Source organism: Phalacrocorax carbo, chromosome 4, assembly GCF_963921805.1.
Source record: "Phalacrocorax carbo chromosome 4, bPhaCar2.1, whole genome shotgun sequence".
Taxonomy (NCBI): domain Eukaryota; kingdom Metazoa; phylum Chordata; class Aves; order Suliformes; family Phalacrocoracidae; genus Phalacrocorax; species Phalacrocorax carbo.
In genome coordinates, this window is record NC_087516.1 from 69,480,367 (window position 1) to 69,505,381 (window position 25,015).

Here is a 25,015-nt window from a genome sequence, read left to right on the forward strand (position 1 = left end):
CATTATTCGTCTGTTACTGGCTGCCCATTTTTCTCCAACTGGTAAAACAGAGGAGGTGACGACTTGGGCACTTGCTCCCCAGGGCTTTGTAGTCTTCCTTGGTTCTGTCCATTTGTACCCACATGGAAGAATAACAGCGGATAGTAATCTCTGCTTTTGACAAGCTGTGGCACCCTCTCAGCAATGTCTCAGATCTTAGCTCCCAAAGGGAGCAAACCTCTTGTGACTCCCTGTCAGGATGGCAGATGGGCCCCTCAGTGCCTTTTAACAGAGTCACCCACTACAAGCACGCATTCTGCTTTTTATGATATCCACTCTGTGGATAATAACAGGTCTATTTATTCACTAAATGTGTGCTCAGCTTCCAAGGGTAATAATCTGAGAAACTGAAAGGACTGCTGGGGGCGTGTGTGTTGTGTGTGCGTTTGTGTGTTTCCTTTTTCTGAGGATGGGGAGGTTAGGCCAAGTTAATCATCCTCTGCTTTTCTATGTGCCTGTCATTAAAAGGAATTGGGTATAACATACAATAGATCTTTGTATTTGTGAGGACGAGAGCAAATCCTGGAGTCTTGTACTGATTTGTGTTTCCCATAAGCTGTAATCTGATGCAAAGTATTCACATCACACCAGAATGGGCTTCATGTACCATACTGTACAAAAAATCAGTTCTGGTTTCTACATTGTTTGGCATGTATCTGAAAACATTTAAAGGAAGAATTCAACTGCCTTAACCAGACTGTCTAGTTACCATTTGTTTTTAAAAACGAGACATACCCAAATCCTCTGAACTCATTATTTATGTTAAAATAGCAACAGTAGTGTATCAACTAGCTGTGTTTACTTACTTTGCCTGTTGACAACTGTAGTCCTGAAGATGATCTGTCTTCACTCTAAAGTAAAGCTCCATCAAATAGGTGTACTGTCAACATGGCTAGTCAATTTGCCTCTGCCTCTATCTACACAGAATTAATTTTCTTTCCTCAGACTACACTGCTCTGAAAAAGGCACCATTTTCAACTGTGCTGGTATGCTGGAGGGAATAATAATCATAGTATTACTGTAACAAGTAAAAAAGGTTCTCCCCCTTTTTAAAGTCATGCTATTACTAGCTAGAATACATTTAAACAAGCAAGACAGTGACTGTTTCAGGTTTGGGGCACCAGACCACTGTGGGCTACTATTTTGAGGAGTGAAAACCTTGGATAATCACAGGCCTCTGAGCTTATTTCTACCACTGCAATGCAGAATGCTATCAAATTAGTACTCTTATACCTTTTCTGACAGTACAAGTCACAAGCTTCAGTTCTGGTAAAGACTGCTGGGAGAGGAATACTGCTTAAACGCTCGAATGGTCCCCTGTGCTGGCTGATGGCAGTTATTCATCATCCACAGTTCCCATACAGCATAAAATTAAGATTTCCTTTCAGAACAGTTTTGACTCTTTACAATATAACTAAAATGCTGAGTTACTTAGAACCTGATATCCTGTCTCCCACCTCAAACCTGGTTGCTGTAAGCAGAGTAGATTACATTGTTGTCAGATCACTGCCATAGCATCCAAGTGCAAACACACCCCAAAAAATGTGATACAGGTCTCAATGCCCAGGTATGCTGAAAAACAAGGAGGGAAGGAAAATATCCTCTTCCTTTCACCACAGTGGCAACTCTCCATAACAGAACCCACAGTTCTGCAAGTTTTTTCAAATGGGTACTGAAGAACAGAAGGACAATGAAAATTTAAAATGTGCACAGCTCTTTTGTTGTGAATTTCTTGAGTAGTGCAGCAATCACAATGAATGATGCCATGTAAGGCCAAGAAAAAAATCAGTCATCACAAGGACACAAAAATACCCAGACCCACTGATCAGTATACTTTAGGTGTATTTTTTATTTACAGAGTAGAGATGCCTAATCAGTTATAAGGTTAGACATCTGATAATTCAGCTTTTTTTTTTTTGTAAAAGTATATAAATATATACATGAAACTATGAAGTAAACATTACTAACTGTGATACTTACAGTAAACATTCACTACTATCCTTATCCTAACAGGCATCTCTCAAAGCTTAAATGCTGATTTCAAGATACCCTCTATAAAATAGCTGTAACTGTATTAAAAGGGCAAAAATTCTGTGCCATAACAAACTTTTAAAAGAGGCTAGTAAAATGTCTTTGTTATAAAGTTTTCCAGGAGAAAAATACTGCTTAATCCCTCCCACTCTGCCATCCCATAAGAAACAAATACCCCATAACAGTTGCAGAACCGCAGGAAGTATTATGAGATTATTTTTTTCTTATTCTTCACTTTTTTAAAAAATGAAAATATTTTTATTTCAGTACTTTATCATATATTAAGGAAGCTGCAGAAAATGCAGCTTTATTAAATATTATTTACTGTTATACAAAAATCTCACATGTGTCCATGGGGCTGAAGACATTAGTGGTATTGTATGAGCTATCCCTTTTGCTTGTAACTATATACCTTATTTGGAATGATGGAGAGACTTTATAGAAAAGACATCTGACAGCAACTGAAGAAAGGGACTGGAAAACTATTGGCAGAACAAAGAAAATATGTGAGAGCCTCTAAAACTCCTTGCTTCCTTATTTTAAAAGCACTTCTGTTGCAGTATTTTATTTGCCTCTCTGTTGTTCTTCGTGTTGGAGATGATTCAGGACATACAGGACAACTTGATAGCAGAAAATGTACTGATCCTGCAAGGGAAAGAAAAATCACATAACATGTGAAAAATGCTTGCACCACTTAAGCAATTCACTCTCACCTGCATCTCACAATGTGCAGCACTTCATTTCAACACTATTTCTACGGTTAAATAAAAAAACCCCACAAAACAAAAACCTACAGTCAAGAAATACAAAACTGGAACTTACAACAAATACAGACGCTCCCTTGGCACTAAAGATATATTCTTATGTGGGACGTTTATCCTCCTTTTACACAAAAACCATCTCAAGCAGAGTAAGTACTTCACATAAGTCGAAGACAGCAAGTGAATTTCAAGGTCTTGCATCTATGCCAACTAATAGAGAACTCAGATGACAGTGCAACTTCTTATCTTGATCTCAGTGATACAGGTGTGGGGGCTAATACATGTTTTGGGGTGTGACGTGGGGCTGATAGTTTTGTGGTCTGGTTCTAGGTTTTTTGATGGCTTTTTTTTTTTAAACTATGATTTGACATTTTCTTCACATTCAAAGAAAAAGCGCAGATTTTAACAAGACCTTGTGATGTCCGTCTCTAAGGTAAAGTTAATTACCTCTAGATCTAGATTATTGCTAAAACATTCATTTACTTTCTGGTTGAATATCTCCTCAAAGCAGATTAAGACATCTCTGGTAGTATCAGTGATTTGTAGCAGCTAGAGTTAGGTCTTCTCTACAGTTTATAATGCCATTTTTAGCCAAAAAAGCTCAGCTGGTTTCCTCTCTAACACATGCTTTCGAAGATGGAAACTCCCAACTTTTTGTTTTCTTTTAAAAACACAGATCAAAACAGCACAGCATATTAAAAATTGTATGCATTTATAATTGTTAAATATGTACTGCTACATACTCACTGGTATGCATCTGATTTAATTCTCATGACTCAAACACTGCATTAGAGGGCACAAAGACAATCATTGTGTCCATCATAGAAAGTTTCCTGGCACATCACAGTTAAAATTCCAGTGTCTTTCCTTTGGCATATACCTAGGGAAGCCACACTCACCTCTGTCTGAACCATCCCATGTCTCTGCAGACGCATTGTGCGCACCAGGTCTGAGATGTCAAACTACCAAAACAAACAGCAAGTTAAACATTAAAAAAAGATATATGCGCATATAAAGGAAACATCCCCAGCATCAAACCAAGGAATCCAACTAGGTACATTAAACATTTAGTACTGAAACAAAGAACAATTCACTATAGCCTATGCATGTTTGGTAGATAACCAGCATGTGCCGTCTCTGGGCGATATGGATATGGCCCTCCTACATCAGACATCCTCCTCTTGTTTTCCTTCTCTGTGCACAGGCTCTCTCTTCCTTACTCTTACTGGGAGCTAAGCATGCAGAAAACAGAGCTCCTTCGTCCAAGCTAACAAAAAGCTTTTTACTTCTCCAGGTCTATAAAGCTCTCGACATTTAGTGGGTGCTTACAAACCCTGCTGAGCTAAGCATAACATAGCTTATCTTCTCTACAAATTCACAGAAAGACTTGCTACACTAGGCCACTGAAGGACACAAGCATAAGGAAGATAGCACCCTCTTGCGGATCACCCTAGAAAGCATATCCCTGGTTGTGCTGGAAGAGTTCATTTACATATCCCTACCTCCAGCTGAGATGCCTGTACACCGAGTTTTTGAATCAGTTGCCTAAACAGATACACTGGTTGGCTTCTAGCTGCCCTCCAACAGTTCATGGATCTCTGACCGACCAAGTGCCACAATTCTCAGCCTTAATACTATTTAACATGATAGCTCACTGAATACATCCCGCTAGGTAAGGCAGGCGTTTCAACTTTTCCTTCAACTGCCCAAGTCATCATGGCAACACACTGTTGTTCACAAGCCATATGCCAGAAGTCTGCTATTGCAGGAGACGTCCTTGCAACGTCCCCTAGAATGTCTCAGGTGGCACCTAACAACGTTGGATTGCTGAGGTGTCAAACAAACAGGACACTTAAGATTCCCTGACCTAACCCAAGAACCAGCAGATGTTAGAGCTCTTCCCTGGGGCCTCATCAGCAGAGAAACTTTTCATAGGTACTGCTGTTCATACCCTGATTTGTTATATTAAGACAAGGCCAGCATGCTACTCTCAACAGCATGGCATATTCTTTAAACAATTTAATAGATCCAAAGGAACCCATTTCCTGCAAGTCAAAAGCTGAGATTAGCCCATCCTCTTGGGTACTCACATCAAGGTCTCTGCCGATTAACCCTAGAACAACATCTATACAAATAAGGGTCCCCGATCGTCCAATGCCTGCACTGCAGTGAGTTATGATAGGTCCTGATTTGTGGACATGCCGCATGTAGGAGATAAAAGTAAGCAGGTCATCTGGTTGAGAAGGGGTGTCATGGTCAGGCCAGGCAATAAAGTTCAGATGGGAAATGTGCCGTACTTCACCTGTCTGAGGTTTAAAAACAATAGCAAAATGTAACACAAGGGAAGAATAAAAAGACAAAAGGTAAGTTCCCAAAGGAAACAGTTTTGGAAGAGGGGGATTTGCCCAATGAAAGTGCTCTGTAATTCAATAAAACAAGAGAAACAACGAGCTACACTGAAAATAACTAGCAAGTTATTGGACAGTATAAGGTTGACTGTGCAGACTGAGTTGATCACACATAGGAGTGAACCAGCCAGTGAATTTCATATCCCTATATATGTTTCTGTGGCCAAAGGCACCTAGGGAGCTAAAATTTAGAGTCTCATTAGCATAATGAAATAATCTGCTGGCCCAACTCCCTTCTTTTATAAAGGTCACAAGACCTTTAAAGACTTTTAAAGAGTAGCACAAGCTGCAACAAGGAAGAGTTGCCTAGTAATGACCACGGGGCAAAGAGAAGCCCCAGTTTACCTCTTGATGTAGACATTGTGATTGAAAGCAAGCAAGCCAGAAACAGGAGAAAAATGCCAATACCCAAAAAAATTCTCAGCATGCAGAATTAGATTCACTTACCTGAATCTCTTCTAGCTCCAGCACTCTAATGATAAAGCCCTTCAGCTGCTGGAACCTTACAAGAGCAAGCCGTAGCCTATCATTTATCATGGTGGTTTTATTGAGTACGTCTGGCCAGTAACGCTGGCATTTTATCTTTTCTCCTTCAACTTCCTGAGTCATCATGGCAATCACAGTACAGTTTTGCTCCCAAACCATTTGCCAGAAATCTGCTACAGTAGTAGGGAGAGGTCCTTGACATGCAATGTAAATGAACTCTTCATTCCCCACTGGCATGCGAATGAAGCTGGCATTGATGTATCCACCTTCAATCCCAAGAGGTACTCTAGTGGTATCATCTGCAATCCCCACACAACAAAAATACCTCAGTGTTATGCACACACATAATTGGACCGTCACACAATAGAGGTGCTGAGCCTTACACACTCACATAGTACTTATCTCCACAGGTGCTTCCAGATCTTATTTAGAAAACAAAAAATTCACTACAATACTTGCTTTAGGATACTAATCAGTACTTCTCTCTGAATAAAGAAAAATATAGGAGGGGAGAAATCTACATCAGGCAGGATATATGATTTGAACTGTAGCACCTCTGAAACTGAGGTTGAATATTTCTCACTCAGAACCAACCTTCGTCAGTTCTCACTTCTCCACACATCTCCCACCTAACAAACAGAATTTTGTTGCAGGAAATTTACTGACAATACGATACATGTCTGTTTTTCCAATTTTACATGGGTAAAACTGAAAAAAAAAAATCTTGTCTGGTTCCACATATATATCTTATTTAAGACACAGGATCTGCTGAAACAACTGAAGAATCTGTGAACATCTACCCCTACCTACTACAGTAGTTTATCGTTCACTGATCTTAAACTGCTTTGGCTTTATAAATGCTTGTTTTAAATGTGTAGAGAATGAGTGGCAGATTTTTTTTCCCCCTACTCAGTAACAGAATGAGTATTGGGCATCAAACCATCCCACTTCTGATCCAATTAATCTGACCATCCAGGTGATGACAAAATATCAACAGTGAACTTCAGATTAGTTAGGACTTACAAGGAAGTATGTTTTTATATCTGTTCTTTTTCCTGTTCTCCTTTGCTTGTCCAATCAAACACTGATCCAAAGGTTTTAATTCCTGAAGGTTCTGTGAAGAAGCAATTACACGTGCATTAGAAAGTGCTGAATGGTAACAAGTGCTAAGAGCAGTTATGTAACCAAGTCTTTAACAGACAGAATCGTTACCAAAAAATCCTAATGCTGATATGCAGAACAATTCAGTCACAGGAAGGAGTCAAATATCACATAGCTAAGGAATGAAACACAATAAAAACCCCATTATCCACGAAATATTTTATCTCACTCTCCCAAAAAAGAGGTTACGTAACATCATGGTTGCCTTAAATCTTTGGAAAAGCTGTTTTCACTTTCTGAAGCTAGATTTTGCAGCCTTTATTTACCTTGTCTATCCCTGTTTATGTCATATTCACGTGGTAATCTGCCAGAAGTAAGAATGATGTAAACACACTTTTGAACTGAATTCCCAGTTCAAACTAATCTTATCTCTCAGCAGCTAGTGGGGGGAAGGGAGAGAAGTCTTTGGTAAAAGAAATCTCTTCATCCCTTTAGAGCTGCAAATTAGGGCTGTGGTATTTAAGGCATTGATGAACCAGCCATTCTATTTATAACAGTTTCATACTAGAAAAAAGCACTTCAAAGGATAAATAGTTACTCACTTCAATCTCTTTAGAAGGGACTCCCTGTTCCAGCAATCCTCTCAACACCCTGATCACGGACTTCAGTTTGGCTCCTGAGTACTTGCCTCCAGGGATCACATTCACAGTAGGGAGTGCAGAGATCTCTTCGTTTGTCACTAAAGGGAAATCTAGCAGAAGAACAAGACTGATTGATATAAGAATAAATAAATAAATACATAGCTAAAACTAGGGAAATATAAACTGTAGTGCAATGTTGGATTTCCTTGTTGCTGTTCACTGTTGTACTACTTGTTTTCTCTAGAATGCCTTCGTATACCAGAGAAGATACAGAGATGTCCTCTCAGTTTGACAGGCAAAACCAAATTACCAAAACCAGTATGATGCAAAATCAGCTTTGATGAATCCAGGAACCAAAGGGAGTATTCTCCTGAACTTCCAATAAATAAACTGAAACAAACTTCAAATGCATTTTAAACATAAGTTCTTGACACAGTAACCTACAAAATTGAAGAATGCACACAGGGATGAATTCAGAAGTCTCCACTTAAACATCACAGCCTATGACTGTTTATAGCACTTATAATCAATGTGTCTTTCAAGTGCTAATCGTAAGATGTGTTAAATACATCTTTTTTTTTCCAATAAAGCTTGCTCTCTATCAGGCCTTCAGTGTTTCTCTGAAGCACAAAATTAATAAATCAAGAGTCTCCCTGGTATTGCAATTAAAGTGTCCTAAATCTATGGACTTAGTCTAAAGGTTTACACAGATTATCCTTTTTTCTTTTAATGAATGCAGACAAAAGGCTGCTGTATATGAATTTCAGGAACCAACATTTCTAACGCTATCTCAAAAAGTAAAGACTAGGTTCTGCCCAACAGATCAAACTGAGTAGTGTTCAACTCTGCCACAGTGAGCAGCAGTGGAAGAATGAGAGTCAAGATAAAGAAAAAATATTGCCCAATTTGGGAATGGAGTAGCCAGTATTGGAAGCACATAATATATTGATCTGATTACAAACACCTATACTGTTACAGCTTTTGTCTGACAGATACTATGGAAGAAAGCGTCTCAGCTGGTTTCAACTCTACTACAATTACAGGTGCAATGTTGCCAATACTTGTTCCTGTTAACTCTCACACATTTATTACACAAAGCTTTAAAGATCTTTTCCAGTGGTTTGCTGAGCTGTTAGATTTCCCATTATACCTGTCATTACACCCTCAAAATATAACTGGGACATTTTAAAATTAACTTCTGACATTTTATTTAATGGGATCCTCAGTTTTCCACTGACTATTTAAGTTCTTGCCTTTATTTACATGTTCCTGGCTGACTGATTCAATTGGCAGTTCATCACTTCCCCATGTGATTTCATCATCATCGGCTTGGCTCAAGGGAGGTTGTGGAGGAGATCTATAAGAAGACAAGGTACGGAAGTAAGAAAGAACACCCAGAAATAACCAACACATTTGCCATCTATTTAAAAAATAGCCAGAAAGTAATTTATAGCTACAAGTATTTCTGGAGTGGATCCATACCAGTAACATAAAAAAACCACAGATTTTTAGTTTGTTTAAATCCTCAGCAGGGATTTGAAAAAGTTACCAGTGGAAAAGTGCCAGGAAGACATGAATCTGGTAATAGCTATCACTGCAATTACTTTTCAAAGGCTAAGCAGTCAAATAACATCCAATAGCAGATTTGTACCATTCACATAATTCACTACCTATACACTAGAATATCAATTTTCAATTGAAAGTTTTTTAGCTTTGTTAAAGATGGTGTTAAACGTATTAAGTATTTTAGGACATAATGTTGCTGCTTATGCCAAGTCTCAACCCAGAACTTCCCAGACATTTAATCCAAACATAAATATAGACCTTGACTGAAGCATCACTTAGACTAAGGACTAAAATTATTTCACAAAGATATATGATCTTGGGAATTTCCAAAATTCAAGGTGGATCAAAGGGACAGCTAGTAACTTGGCCAGCCATAGTCCTAGCTTTCCATGAAAAAAAAACAAAATAAAGCCCCAAACACCCAAATGGGAGCAAGATGGACCAGTGGAACTATAGAGTTTAGTTTCTGTGCTCTAAAACCTGAAGAAGCAACATTAATGGTGCCTGTGAAGATTCAAACCGAAGACAGCATTGATTGAATGCTTTCTTCACATTCAAGTACCAAATAATTAGTACAATGCAAATTAAGTTATTTGTAGCTTTTTGAACACAACCCAGTTACTTGTTATAACCACATATCAAAGGAATAAATACAACTAGGGCAGAGTAAACCACATAAAGCTGACCAAATTCAGGCAAATTATAACCTTACATGTAATAGGAATAGACAGAGAGCAATTCAACAAGACGTTGCAGAGATATTTTATTGGGTTTGTTTTAGTTTGGGGGTGTGTGTTTGTTTGAATTCAGAGGGTCGTGATCAACAGAGCAGAGTCTGGATGAAGGCCTGTCACTAGTGGTGTTTCCCCAGGGGTCTGTGCTGGGTCCAGTCCTGTTCAACATATTCATCAATGAACTGGATGATGGGATACAGTGTAACCTTAGCAAGCTGACTGATGATACTAAGCTGGGAGGAGTGGCTGATACACCAGAAGGCTCTGCTGCCATCCAGAGAGACCTGGACAGGCTGGAAAGCTGAGTGGAGGGGAACCTGATGAAATTCAACAGGAACAAGTGCAAGGTCCTGCACCTGGGGAGGAACAACCCCATGCACCAGTACAGGCTGGGGGCTGAACTACTGGAAAGCGGCTCTGCTGAGAAGGACCTGGGAGTGCTAGGGGACAACAAGCTGACAATGAGCCAACAATGTGCCTTTGCGGCCACGGAGGCCAACGGTATCCTGGGATGCATTAAAAGGAGAGTGGCCAGCAGATTGAGAGAGGTTATCCTCCCCCTCTACTCTGCCTCAGTGAGACCACATTTGGACTATTGTGTCCAGTTTTGGGCCCCCCGGTTCAAGAAGGATGTGGAACTGCTTGATCAAGTCCAGCGGAGAGCTACCAAGGTGATGAGGGAACTGGAGCATCTCCCCTATGAGGAAAGGCTGAGAAACCTGGGTTTGTTCAGCCTGGAGAAGCCTGAAGGGGGATTTCATCAATACCTATAAATATCTAAAGGGTGGGTGTCAGGATGATGGGACTAGGGTCTTTTCAATAGTGCCCAGTGACAGGACAAGGGGCAATGGGCACAAGTTGGAACACAGGAAGTTCCACCTCAATATGAGAAAAAGCTTCTTTCCTGTGAGGGTGACAGAGCAGTGGCACAGGCTGCCCAGGGAGATTGTGGAGTCTCCTTCCCTGGAGACATTCAAAACCCGCCTGGATGTGTCCCTGTGCCCCCTGCTCTAGGTGTGCCTGCTCAAGCAGGGGGGTTGGACAAGATGATCTCCAGAGGTCCCTTCCAACACCTACCATTCTGTGATACTGTTTGTGTTTTTTCTCTCGTTACAGCATCTCCCTTTTCAGAGTTTCAAACTTCATGGGTTTGCTTTCAAGCAACACTAGAAAAGAAATCTTACCTTTCTGGAATAGCTTTTACTTCACAATAGTCTTCACAACCATTTACATGTGTTGGCTAGTGGAGGAAATATTTCAAAACACATTAAAGGACATATTTATAAATTTTAAACAATAATAATTACATGGACTATTTCTGAAGTATACTAAGTTCAAAGCAGCACATAATGACAGACTTTCCTCCTTTACATATTTCTAACTCAAAATAACAGAGGACGAGAACACTAAGCACTTGGAAAGAGGCTCTACTATAACAAGGCAAAAAAGCTATCTTAAAATCATTCCTGACTCACAGCAGCAGTAGAGCCATCTAAGTTTTTTCCAGTTGTCTTTTTTGTTTTTTTTTGTTTGTTTCTAATACTTAAAAGTAAGTTTGACAGCGAAAACCTCTGCCTGCTGCCAAGCCACCATTCCTATATAGTACAGAACAGGGCTTTACCTCTAAATGACAGGTACTTCTATGTATGCCTTCCTCAACAGAAGATGAAGGCTCAGCAGTGAAGAAGGCATTTCGATTCTCCTTTCAAGAAAAACTCTACAAAACCATTTATACTTATTAGGCCAGCTTACAAGTTTCCACTGCCATACTCAAGAGAATTTTACTCATGGATCTCCTAGAGCACAGTGACACAGAGCCAGATTCCTGATTTGACCCGCAGCTCTACTAATTGGACAGAAAGCTGCAAACAGCCAGGATGTGCTGGATAGACGGAGTTCTGCTGATTTGAAATATGAGACAAAACCTGGGCATCTAGTGACTGATGTAAAACAGGACATGCAATAATGTAGGGTAAACCACATATGGAAGTTATTCAAGTTAATGAACATATCCTAGCAAAAAGGAGGAGGAAAAAGAAATACCAAATTTACATTTTGGACAGTTAAAGTCTACACAGCATTCATTGTGACTGCTTCCTTTTTTTGAGCAGGAATCAAGGAAATCTTTTAGATTTCTTTAGATTATCCTTTAGATTCTTCTTTAGATTAATCTTTAGATTAGCCTGAAATAACATTAACAAGGTAGTTTATTATTGCCCTTTTTGAAAAAAAAAAAAGCTGTTGGGCTTTATATGAGAAACAGTGTAAAATAACTCCATGGTTTGTTCTCCTGTATAGTTAATTTATGATTGAAAAAATCATACACTATTTAAAAATATGTGTTTGTACACCATTTACAGCTACTACTGACAAGGATAATTTCATTTAAAAGACATGTAAAGTTATTTCTACAAGTTCTATGCCAATAGGAAAATAATAAATTGAAAGAGTGTCTAGGAAAGCAAAATCAGCAGACAAATGTCTGCCAACCTCTTGCCATCCCACCTCTGAAAAATCTTCAGGCAAAGATGACCCATCACAGTCTGTGTCTTCAGATTTATCTTCTGTCAGCTTTCCATTCATCTCTACTGGAACAGGAAAAATCAGGAGATGCAGCATAAGCACACCAAAAGATGCCCAGGAGTCACCTTCTCACTTATATGAATCCTGTTACACCTGTCTGGCACTGCACAGGGAATGCAGGTGCCAGTATAACCAAGAAACATACCTTAAGTCCCTTTGCTACCAGTGTGTTGGAAAAGAGGTCTTATAGCATAGAATAATCAGACTTTAGGCTTTCTTTTTTTTAACTGGAACAGTTGTCATTACACATGAGGCTGTTTGCATAGCTAACAGAATATCTGTGCCACAGTATAATGGATGGACAGGCTAGTGTTAGCAAGTTATCAGATTCCCATGTCAATACCGTTCCTGCAATTCAGTAACATTTAGACCAGCAGCGAGTCTAAACCAGGATTCTACTTGATCTTTGTATTAACAAAACCTAATTAACATGAGCCAGATAAAATCTGACTTGCATCTCTGCTACAGTAGTTCTCTGCTACTGTAACAATTCGTCTTCAGTTGCAAAGGCCAGATCCTAGCTACAAGAAATAGGAAGTAGTGGAGTTCCAATGATACTCGGCCAAGGTCCTGGCACAGCCAGAACATCAGTGTTCCCTGATTTCCAATATAATGACATCAATGACAATAACCCAATGAACTTGAAAAGCAGCAAAAAAGCTGAAAGAATTATAATTTTGGAAGGTATAACTTGAGTTCTAGAAGGAACCTCTACAGGAGTAGCAAGCATCTTGCTTAAACTTTTGGAGCATACATACATAGTGTGACACGACAAAGGAACTACAAACCCTACTCCATGCTCAATTTCAGTTAATAACAACTGGATCTGAAGACATGGAATGAAGAAAGAGAAAGATGTACAGATAGAAGCAGGTACTGAAAAAAACAGTTTTTCTAAAAGAGACAAAGCAGGTTGGCAAATTGCTTGTTTTTGAGAGACCTCAACACATTTCCAAGTTGTGCAATCTGCAATCAGTGAAATGTTGAAACACTTCAGCATCTCAACATGACTGCAGAATCAGGTAAACAACATGAATGCCAATCAAGAGGCAATTCCAGAATGTGATTAATTTTCCTAGATCACTTAAAGTAAAATCCAGATATATCAAACCAGAACTTGACTCATTAGATTGCATCTGAGGTTTACTGGAATCAGCAACCATTTGCCTGTGTTCTACTTGGGAAACTTGCAGTTCACACATCAATTCAATGTCAACTCTTCCTCTTGCCAAATCAACTGCTTAATTGGCACCTTGTTCCAAGAAGCGTTCTGCTATAATGATATGCTTCTTGTAATCGCTCATGTTACCTGGCAGGTGATCTTCTGATGCGGCCTTCTTGAGATGTGGAAGACACTGAGCCTCTGAAGTTGCATTATTACGATTTAAGAGGTTCTGGGCTTCCTCATCTACAACATCCAACAGATACTGGACAACTTCATTGTGATCATCCTCATCATAATAGTCATCATCTGGAACCTCTGTTTCTAAAGAGAAATAGTATAAAATGACAAGTTTTTCCAATATAGGATGTTCTGGGGGAAAACACTTAGAGGGGCACACTCCATGGCCTTATTTCTAGCTGTTATCATGGCTTCCATTTATTTCTCTCCAACACAGAATCCAATTTCCATTAATCTACTTCCAACATCAACTAATTTCTCTAAAGCAGAACACACAACTTGTAGATGATCTTCTAAAACTGACTGCCAGCCTAATATTGACTTACTTCAGCGTATTCAACCATGCCTTGATTCTCTTGCAGTTGTACACTAGAGACTGAATAATGCTGCCCCCCATCTCACCTCCTCTTACCTGATTTGCCACTGTGTTTACAAAAATCTGACATCTGATTGGTAAAGCCAAGGTAAGGTGCATCTCCAGGTCCTGAGAGATTTATTAGTCCTTTTGTGTGATGGATATTGTTTTCTGTATTTTCCTGAGAAGGTCCTAGGATGCCATTGCCATTTATCTAATAAAGAGAAGAACATTGCAAATTAACTCTTGAAGCGTCTGGCAGTTTATTGAAGCAGCAAGCTACCACTGAGAAGTTCACTGCTCTACCCAGCAACAAATAAAAAACCTTATTCATACCATATTCTCATCTGAGATAGCCGGCTAACGGATGGGCAGCTGTTAGGTGTTAGGAATTTCCCATGAAAGGAGCAAATAAAAAAATTTTAAAACAACGAAGGAAAAAACCCACATGGTGATGAAGAAGCAATTGCTACAAATAACATGTTAGTACTTAACATTATAACCTCTATAAAACATGCAGGCTTCAGTACTTTCGGTCCCACAACACACCATTTCTCAGAAAAAACAAAGGGGAAGAAAAGAAAGAAAACCAGCTACTAAATGCAATATGCAAGCATCTGCAGAAACTGTGAACAGAATGGAGGTTTTTGCATCATAACCTTGCATCCTTCTTACAAGACCATCTGTCTTGCAACAAAGCAGTCCCAAAGAAAGAGAAGATAATTTTAAAAACTTGCATATTTATTATGATCACTGCTTATTTACATCAACTAACAATAGTGGCTTTGTATACTTTCATTAACAGATTGAGTAAAATTATTTATTTATTTTAAAAAATGTATGTAAAGTAGATCCTTTTCTCTGGTTAATGATAATAGGCACAAGAAAGGAATATTTACCTTTGGCCCGTAAGCATCAGTTGTCTTTTCTGTTTTATCACAAGGATCACCACAGGAACAGCCTAAACAAAAATGGGAAAACAACTTCACTGCAACTTTTTCCACAGAAATTAAATTAGCACCTCCATCAATTTTTTTTTTATACAAGACACAAAGTATTTAATATTATGTTATGAAATTAATAACATTTCTGCCTGGCTGGTTACTGGGCATTGCCACACTTATGTCTGATAAACTATACTTTATAATGGCTTTTTGACTGTTACATTGCATGGGATCAGAAAGCACGAATGTTAATACAAGGAATCAACTTCTAAGCAAAGAGAAATGTTGATAAATAGCTTAACAACATACAGTAGAAACATGTACCTTGGGAGACAGGCATGATTTCCTTTGCCTTGAAATGTACAAAATACAACCCTGCAATCACCTGTCACTTCTTTCTTTTTTTTAAAAAAATCATCTGACATCTGGGTCCTTGTTCAAAGGTACCTTTCCCTTCTTGGTAAATAAAAAGTGATCAGAGACCACTGCCTATCCTTAGACATCTCATTACTAGTATAATAAATGTGACAAAGTGGAACCAGTAGATGCTATGTATCTAGCTGCTAGTGAAGTCCTGGATTTTCATATACATTATGTTTTTACAAACAAAGAAACTTGTAGATGAAATAACTGAAGGCTAAGAGTAACCTTATATCTTGTCATGAACCTAATGCATGACAAGTCATCTACAGGAAGGGAATTTTAAGTGGGATCTTCCAAGATTTGGTTACAGGGCTTGTTCCTCATGAGTATCTTGACTAAATTTTTTGAAACATTTCCAAGCATACTTGGAAAATATGTGAGCAACACTAAACTCTAGGAGCTGCAATAATTCCATAGGGCAAGACTATCTAGATACATTAAATGAAGCATGAAAAACAGGACTATGATGAATCAAGACAAAAGCAAAGTGCCACGTTTCAAAGAAAGCAAATGCTTAAGATAGTAAGTAAGCACATAAGCAGTTGCTCTGCATAGAAGCAAACGTAGGTGGCAAAGGATCCTGCGTCTGAGTGAGTGAACAGGGAACTATTTAGCAAGAGGAAGTTAACCTCACTTGGGGTGTATTAACAAGAAATAATTCTGTCTGCCTGGCACTGGTGAGCCTCAACCAACACCATGTGTGTGACCAGAAGCACCACATCTGAAGAAAACAGCAAGATGTAAACAAACTGGAGGGGAGAAATAAAATAAATTTGGGCTCCTTTGGTCTTGAAAAAGAGAAGACCACTGGGAGACCTGAAACCCTTTCAAACGTAACAAATTGGTATTTTTATGCCCGGTCAGAGTAAACGTCACCACAACTATTATTAGTAGTAACAATTTGCCATCATAGCATGGCTGTAGGCATAAAACATGCATACAGAAAATTGCTGTGATATCACATGGACCAGGTAGGATTGACTTCAAAACAAGATAAAATAGCATTCATGCAGCAGTAATGTTCCTGTAAAGGGGCTCTCACAAGTAAATCTGCACTTACAAAAAGATGAATATTTCGCTATACAGATAGTGGTTTTTCCTTGAATAGTCAGTGTCTAGACAGCCTTGCTAGTCAAGGTAGACAAGTCTAACTTAAATTCAAATGCTGTCTGTACTGAGGAACTGAAGTGGCTAAATCCACTGTACATGTTAATAATCCATTTAGAGTGCGTGCTAGTAGTTATGGTCCTCATGATGAAATAGCACTTGTTGCTGAAAATCCAGCGTTCCATAAGCGTATTTTCTAGGAAACATATTCAGAAAAACACAATTAACTGCCTAATGTAAAAAAGTAGGTGTTGTCCATATCAATGTAACTTAGAAGCGAATCAACAGCTGTAGATAAGGTACACTTCCTCAGTATTTCCGCTGAGTAGTTTTCTTTATGGATAAATGGAAATATTTATTAACACTAACTGGCAAGCCATACAGTTTGGCATATATTTGTAACAGTTAATCTCAATATTTTTGAGCAATCTTTTCTCCTCAGTTAACTCATGCAATTATTTTAAAATAAAATACTGAACCTCTGATGCAGAGCATTTTGACCCTCCCTTGTGCAGTACTGGTGGTCACAAGCATGTAGCCAGTTCGATCAGGAAACCAATCTGGTCAAAATCTGATCTACCCACATGGGGAAAAGCGCGGAGGTCCGAGTATCTGATTTCAAATCAGGGAGTTGGACTTGATGATCCTTGCGGGTCCCTGCCAGTTCAGGATATTCTATGATTTTATGATGACCACAGTAAGTTGATTTTATTTTTAACTCCTTCAAAGACTTAGGCTTGATATTGGAGAGACTTTCTAAACTACAAAAGAAATGGAACCATAAAGAGACTATTATTTAATCTCTTTTCGTGGAGCTTTTATTAAAAGAAAGATCAAGCAAACACCTGCTGGAGCTGATCTCAGTAAGTGGAGTTCTAGCGCAGCCACTGGACTAAGATGGTATCTTAAGGTCCTTCATTTTTATAAAACCACATTTCACTTGCAATAAGTAGGCAAGCAAATCTTACCATTAGCTTTCATTAGCCATGGATTTGAGCTATCGGGGCTTTTGGATTTTGGAAGCACTGCATGACCATCTCTATGAAAAGAAAAATTTACAGAGATTTTTATTAAAGAAAAATCATGGTAATAATCAGATATTCATGTAAATATGTACTACCAGTAAAACTGCTAATCATGCTTTCTATTACAACTGGTTTGGAATACTTAAAATATTCAATAAAAGAGATTAAGCACTGGCAGTTAGGTTAGTTCCTACTTCAGGGAGCACCGAAGAGTTTGTTAGAGCTGGACTTTCCTTTTAGATTTTGACAAAAAGATTTGACCCTGCAGCCTCAGGACTTTGCAGCTTCTTCCCCTTCTGTGATAAATCAGAGTGGGAAGGAGAAAGGGACAGAGGAAGCAAAGAACACCAGGCATGGCTGGAAGACTTAAAAAAAATGAAGCAGATTTCCAGTCCCAGGTAAATATTAAAAGAGTAATCTGGAGAGTTTTTTAGACTGCTGTATTGCCATAAGAGAAGCATCAGGAATCAGTGAAAATACAGTTGTGCACTAGGATCTGTGCCACAGAGTTTTGACATTCACCAGTGTACTGGGACATCCATATGACAGTAGAAATATTTAAGCATGAAACAACAGTTTATCTCCTTTTTATGATCACAGAACCCTCAACAGCAGTTTTAAGAAAAAGGAGCGATTTTATTTAAAGAACCTCTGTCATATTTTGAAAATGTTATTTTCCACACTTGCACTTCACAGCTGGACACAACCTGTCTTTCCAAGAAACACAAAGCACAGCAAGTACTAAGTACCCTTCTGCTCCACTGAAGCACAAAAACTGTGAATATATAGACCCTTTTTGTGGAGTCAGTCCTCAGTAACATGCCACCTAGTACCACTCTAGTGAATTAGCTGTCATTCCAGGAACAAGTTTTACCCATATACTCATACAATCATGAGAAAAAACCAAAAAGTACAGGGAAGTATTTGCTTCCAAAACATACCTGGTTGCTTTGATCACCACTTTTGGAAGGTATGTTTCCAGCACTCTCTTGGCTTCTTTCAGAGTCATTCCCTGTGTGCTTACTCCATTAATGTAATGGATAACATCTAGCGCACGGAGACTCCCCTCTCTCGCAGCAACCGATCTGGGGAGAATGTCACTAATATACACAACTTGGTAAAGGCTGTCACGGCCTCCTGATAACAACAAACCTTTGCAGGAAAAAGGGGGTGGGGGAAATCAAGTTTGTAACTTTGTAACTGAAAGGAAAATTTTTGCTTTAGAGCAAAAAGCAGTATATTTCTGTGTTACCTATCTCCTCCTTATGGCACGTTAGTGTAATATCAGGCAGTAAATGAGGCAACACTGGCATCTTAGGTAACTCCAAAACACGCCCTAGCACTAATCTGACAGTCTTTGGGGCAGCACGGAGAAAGTTTACTGCATCAGTGTGACTCATGTTAGTGACATCAATGTCGTTAACCTGTGAAAATAAAAGCAACACAGATCTCCTTGTTAGGTTCCAAGTAAAACAGTTAGCATTACTGCCGAAACATTTATTACTGTTTCTGTTGTTGGCATTTAACATTAAAGGACAAAACAATAGATGCTTTATCAACAACCACTGCAGTTCATCACACTTACCCAAGGAGACAGAACATAAACATAACTACACTTTTGCAAGTAAAGAAACAAGTTCACAGTTCAAATGTGAAAGTATTAAACAATCTGAAGAGGTATATTATTTTACTGTTCCTATTTAAAAAATTGGAATGCTATAACAGCATAGGCCAACACCTAAAAGTGACTCACAACCTAATCCAATTTGACTTGCATTTGCCTAACGTTATTAAGGTTTAGTAGTATTCAGCAGTGCTTCAGTGTCCTGATCTAGCAAAGACTCACGCATGCTCTGTGTTATGCACTTGGTCACTATTGCTCACAGTCCCTGTAAGCCTAAGTTCAAGTTTTCAGTCAATCAGAAAATAATACTATAAGGGACAGGATGCCATTCAGAGGGAACTGAACAAGCTCAAGAAGTGGGCCCATGTGAATCTCATCAGATTCAACAAGGCCAAGTGCAAGGTCCTGCAAATGGGCTGGGGCAATTCCAAGCACAAATACAGGGTGGGAGGAGAATTAATTGAAACAAGCCCTGAAGAGAAGGACTTGGGGGTACCGGTGGATAAAAAACTGGCCATGAGCCAACAATGTGTGCTCACAGCCCAGAAGGCCAACCGTATCCTGGGCTGCATCAAAAAAGCGTGGCCAGCAGGTCGAGGGAGGTAATTCTGCCCCTCTCCTGCTCTGGTGGGATCACACCTGAGGAGTACTGCACCCAGCTCTGGAGTCCTCAGCACAGCAAGGACATGGAACTGTTGGAGCAGGTCCAGAGGAGGGTAACAAAGATGATCAGAGGGATGGAACACCTCTCCTATGAGGAAAGGCTGAGAAAGTTGGGGTTGTTCAGCCTGGAGAAGAGAAGGCTCCAGGGAGACCTCATTGCAACCTTTCAATACTTAAAAGGGGCTTAAAAAAAGATGGGACAGACTTTTTAGTAGGGTCTGTTGTGACAGGGTAAGGGGTAATGGTTTTAAACTAAAGGAGGGCATATTCAGACTAGATAAAAGTAAGCTGGTCAGTTTTTTTGGTGTGGGTTTCTTTTTTTTTAAACGATGAGGGTGATGAGACATTGGAACAGGCTGCTCAAAGAGGTGGTGGATGGCCTGGAAACATTCAAGGTCGGGTTGGACGGGGCTATGAGCATCCTGAACTAGTTGAAGATGTCCCTGCTCACTGCAGGGGGTTGGACTAGATGACCTTTAAAGGTCTGTTTCAACCCAAACTATTTTATGATTTGATAAACATCTGTACTACATGATAAGTACCTGGTAAACTCTTCTACAGCAAATCTCTTAAAATTTACTTCCTAACAATACACTAACCATAGATGTATTTGATCAACTATTCCTCTACATATTTGAGCAATCATCTTATTTAATCAATTAATGCTTTTCTCTTTAAGCCATTTTTTGCCACCATGAATAGTGGTTGCAGACATACTTAGCTATCTAAGTCCATACTAAGTCGAAAGCACAGCACTATACCAGCTACAGTGAAGAAAATTAACTCTATCCCAGCCAAAACCATGATGGGGGCAAACCTTAACTCCCTTCAGCAATCTTCTCAAATGTTTTCATAGTTGTATTTCTTTTGTCTAAGTGCTATCAAATTATGCCTCTTGGAAGGTGCATGCCTTTGTTCCTTAACCATATTTACTTTGCCCCAGAGATTTAGCTTTTTTTTTTTTTTAAAAAAAAAAACAACTCAAATTTGTCTTTTTCATACAATTCCTGTATGTATTCTCTCACTTTTATCAGTCGGTCTCCAGGTTGTAGTCTCCCATCACTTTTGGCAGGATCCTGAACAATGTCATGAATGTAGCAGCCAATGTTATCGTTACCTTTGGTCACTGTAAAACCCAGACTACCCTTTTCTGACTTTGTCATCGTGACTCGGAGCTCTGCTTCCTAGGGGAGGAAAGTAGCACTTTATAAAACAAGCAGAAGCAATTTGAATGCTTTACTGAATTTAAGATAGTTAGAAATAGACAACTGATTTACCTATTAGTTTAAGTGGAACACAAGCCTGGACAGTACCAAGACATATCTTAGCAGGTTCAGCTTAACTGCTTCAAGTAAGCACCTCTGATGAATTCAGACAGACTACCGTTCTGCGTGGAGGTAACCTTGGGCCAAAGGCTTATGATCTAAACAAAATTGTGAAGGCAAATGCCAAAACTGACACCTTATTTTACCCTCAACTAGTTGCCATATAAAAAAAAGCTCTGTTTTTTTTCAAATAAGTCAACACATCAGGAATGATTCAACTGAAGAAAGTAGGTGAACTTTTTCCTACAATGAGATACAATACCAAAGCTTATCTCTGAATTGAAAACATGAATTTGTTTTGCCTAGTTTAATTTTCATGAATTTTGATTTGAAAGATACAGTTCTGCCTCATTTGCATAGAAACTCACTGAGCACCAGAAGGTTTGACAAAAACTTCTGAAGAAGAGACTGAGAAAAGGACAGTTTGTTTCTTCTCAAAATGGAGTATGGGCTAGAATAGCTTTGTAACCTGAGACACCCAAGGCTCAATTTTAATTTTTTTTTTCAATCTATGAATAGATTATGTGAAGATATGGAAGCAGAAGTCCCTTCTGATACACAACAGATTTCTGGGGTGGAAAGAAGCTAGCTCAGAAGAGTCTCAAAAATATGCTGCATTTTGCAGCAGAGCAGAAATTCTTTGGGATTCATAGATATATATGTAAAGGACAGGGTCTCCTGATGTCCCTGCTGCCCTGAATTATCCTCTGACCTCTGAGCAACCACACAGGAAACTAACAGGGCAGAAGCAAGATATCTGCCATTTAAGCTTCATCTGAGTACATGGTTTAGAGATATATAACTATTTAATGCAGGGTTTTCCAGGCTGAAAGGACACACAAACCAGACATATACTCATCTACCTCCACATTCACAGAGGGAAATATATGAACTCCTCAAGAGCCCAGACAGAAAATGCCTGCAGACGTTTGTATATGCAGCTATAATTCACTGGTTAAAAGTGGCACACATACATTTATAAGGCACATGTCCAAGTTAGTGCAAGTATAACCTACAACTATCTCATTTGTAAATTAATATACCTAGCTTCTATACAGTCACTCCCAATACCATGGCTAAAACAAACTTCCAGTTGGCCACAGCCATAGGTACAATTATGCTAACTGAAAGACAGAAGTAGTAAATTACTGGCTCATATTCTTCAGCATTTTTTTCCAACTGGCTGAGTAATGAATCCATTCCTCCCAGGTGTGGAGTCAGCTCAGAAGCAGGAGTAGCATAACAGTTGTTTATTAAAACGGATGTGCTAACATCAGGAACGGTTCTACAGGTTGGGATCAATGGCAAATCCAATGGCAGGTTACTACAGATAAACAAGCAAAAAACAAGGATCAGCTTGTACAACATGGCTGTCACCCATAAATGAATATATTGGCCAATATTGATGTTATGCTAATCTAAAAAGTATTTCTGTGAATAGGTCCAATACATGTAGGGAAATAGACAGGGATCGGCGACCAGAAGATCACGGGCTGTGACGGAAAGATAACTCCTCCCCATAGGAGCGGCAGGAACAGGAAGCGCAAGAGCTATATAAGCGTGTGACGCAGTTAAATAAATGGACATTTTATATCCATCATATTGATGTCTGTGCATCACTGTCCCCAGGGTGGGTAGAGCCCTGTGTCCCGGAGATATGCGGCCCAAGATAGGTTCTCCCACAGAAGCGTACAGCAACAAATACACTATTTTTGTAAACGCCTTCTACACTATTACAAGGATCATTATAAACAGCATACCTGTCCTCAAGCTCCGACTTGCTAGAAGCTTCTTGATCAGAATATAAGATGGTGCGAAAAGCCTCCTCCTGACCACCATGTGCCTCATACTGACTATGCGCCTGTGTCTTAGCTTCATCTGAAGTTTGGTATAGCACAGAACTCCAGCCAAGGCCCTCTTCTGCTGGTGAGTCTACCACCTCCTCATCACCACTTCTGCTGCTGTCACTGTAGCTGTCTCTTCTAGAGGAAGTTTTTAGCCTTTTTGTACTCAGATCAGTAGTTTCATTTTCATCTGAGCTGTCACCTTGTTCTCCATTTGATGGACCAGAAATTTCTCTGCTGACATCTGGAAATACTTGTTGGGGTGAATGGATGGGAGTCTACAGAGAGCAAGGACATTTAATTAATCAAACTCCAGTTTTGATGACAAAAGAAAGTTGCAAAGACTGCATAAAATTACCAAAATCAATTAGTCTGCAGCTCCTTCCACTTAGATATTGCCTCAGCTGCGCAAACATATCATAGCAGTTTCACCAAGCTCAATGCAACTTGGCCAAGACAAAGTGGGCAAAACTTCGAAACATGTACTGCTAAAGAAAAGAACTGCAAATTCACCTACAGGAAACAAATATACTCTTGGCTTTAGCTTTGGAGAGCCTACTAACAGATGCCTTTAAGCTATGCCCAGCACTCACCTAGGCAATTACAAAGAAATCCCTTCCAACCAGAACACACTGTTGATGCCTACAGTTCAACTGAAGTCAAACTAATCCCACACGGGAGGGAAACAGGGAAGCATTCAAGCAAAAAGCTACATAGCAGACTCCAAAAACAATGATAATTTATGCCAAATAGAGGCAGTTCAGCCAAATTATTAACTCCCATGAGAATGAAGAACAGTTTTGCCAATAATCGTATTTCCAAGAATGATGTCAGCTAGCAGACATACAAAGCTTAAAAGCTTCAGTTACACTTTTACGGCCAAATTCTTGTGTTCATAAACACACCTATCTGTGTTAGTGTTCAAAACAAAAATTGTCATTTGTTTATTGTTTTTTATCTTCTTTTAAGATATGCTCTGGTTTGTTAAAGTTATTCCATACTACAAACAGGTAAATTAGAGAACTAATTATTTGTATTATCAGTTTGTTCAGCTGCTTATCTCTTACTCTAATTTTAACTTAAATTTCTATTTGTATATTTTAAGTTTCTGTCATCAAACTTGAATGGATTTTATTGTTTGAAAATGATATTAAAATAATTTAAATTGAAGACTTGTCTCCATTAGTTTTACACTTTGCTGTATTATGGAAAGCCTACTTTTCATGCAAATTCCCCTCTACACCCTTTTTTGCTGAAAAACATTTAATTCGCACTTCTTCTAAGTATCATTAAATGGCCTTCTGTTCTTTTGATTTACTTTTTGGAGCATTTTGAAAATACTCTTTGGGACACATCTAATTTCCACTAACTAAATATGGCAATCTTTTCCCTGGTTTTACAGGCATCAAAACCAGACAAACTGGCGCTTCTCAGAATATTGTTTACATATGTTATAGAAATATCCAATTTCTATTTGAGATCAACTTCAAACCATTGGGCTGCAAATAAAACCCCACAACAGAAAGTGTATTAAGCCTATTTCCAATGTCTCAAGCCACAAAGTGGAGGAAAAAACAAATATGAAAGCCCTGCATTCTTCTCACATTTCCACAAAATGCTTAGTGCACTCTTGAGGGATTTACTAAAAGTACCACATTTCTGTAAGCACTCTCCCCATTTTTCCATCTGCCTCTTGCATTTAACTAACTCACCCACCAGATCCAATAAATGAACTTTCAAATAGCAACTAAAATAAAAATCATATGCCATACACCTTACCAACAAAGAAGGATCGATGTCTGGTAGTATACCAGATGGTGGTCGACAAAGGAGAAGAGAGACTTCTGGAGATGTTCCCCTCAGAGCAGATATGACTTCCTGTGGCCACAGAGAGATTCATTATTAGATGCAGACTCCCAAGACTTGCAGGACTACTACAGCATGAGTTTCACT

The 25,015-nt window shown here is 39.0% G+C and overlaps 1 protein-coding gene across 3 annotated transcripts in view; it reads right to left on the minus strand.

Annotated features, from left to right (window-relative positions):
• Positions 1–1,870: 1,870 nt before the first annotated feature.
• The window catches only part of PTPN13 (protein tyrosine phosphatase non-receptor type 13), a 129,265-nt gene continuing 106,120 nt past the window's right edge, over positions 1,871–25,015 (minus strand). For 2 of the 3 annotated variants that reach the window (XM_064450379.1, XM_064450378.1), the window contains 19 exons: positions 24,842–24,940; positions 22,979–23,340; positions 22,368–22,542; positions 20,919–21,077; positions 18,859–19,030; positions 18,548–18,758; positions 17,550–17,620; positions 15,007–15,068; positions 14,165–14,321; positions 13,660–13,836; positions 12,273–12,355; positions 10,952–11,007; positions 8,721–8,824; positions 7,429–7,577; positions 6,749–6,839; positions 5,687–6,024; positions 4,922–5,137; positions 3,731–3,793; positions 1,871–2,715 (listed from right to left, as the gene is read on the minus strand). In XM_064450379.1, the coding sequence (XP_064306449.1) occupies positions 2,635–2,715; positions 3,731–3,793; positions 4,922–5,137; positions 5,687–6,024; positions 6,749–6,839; positions 7,429–7,577; positions 8,721–8,824; positions 10,952–11,007; positions 12,273–12,355; positions 13,660–13,836; positions 14,165–14,321; positions 15,007–15,068; positions 17,550–17,620; positions 18,548–18,758; positions 18,859–19,030; positions 20,919–21,077; positions 22,368–22,542; positions 22,979–23,340; positions 24,842–24,940 (2,826 nt within the window). In that variant the 3' untranslated portion in view covers positions 1,871–2,634. The remainder of the gene's footprint in view (positions 2,716–3,730; positions 3,794–4,921; positions 5,138–5,686; positions 6,025–6,748; positions 6,840–7,428; positions 7,578–8,720; positions 8,825–10,951; positions 11,008–12,272; positions 12,356–13,659; positions 13,837–14,164; positions 14,322–15,006; positions 15,069–17,549; positions 17,621–18,547; positions 18,759–18,858; positions 19,031–20,918; positions 21,078–22,367; positions 22,543–22,978; positions 23,341–24,841; positions 24,941–25,015) is intronic. The other variant, XM_064450377.1, reaches the window with a different exon arrangement.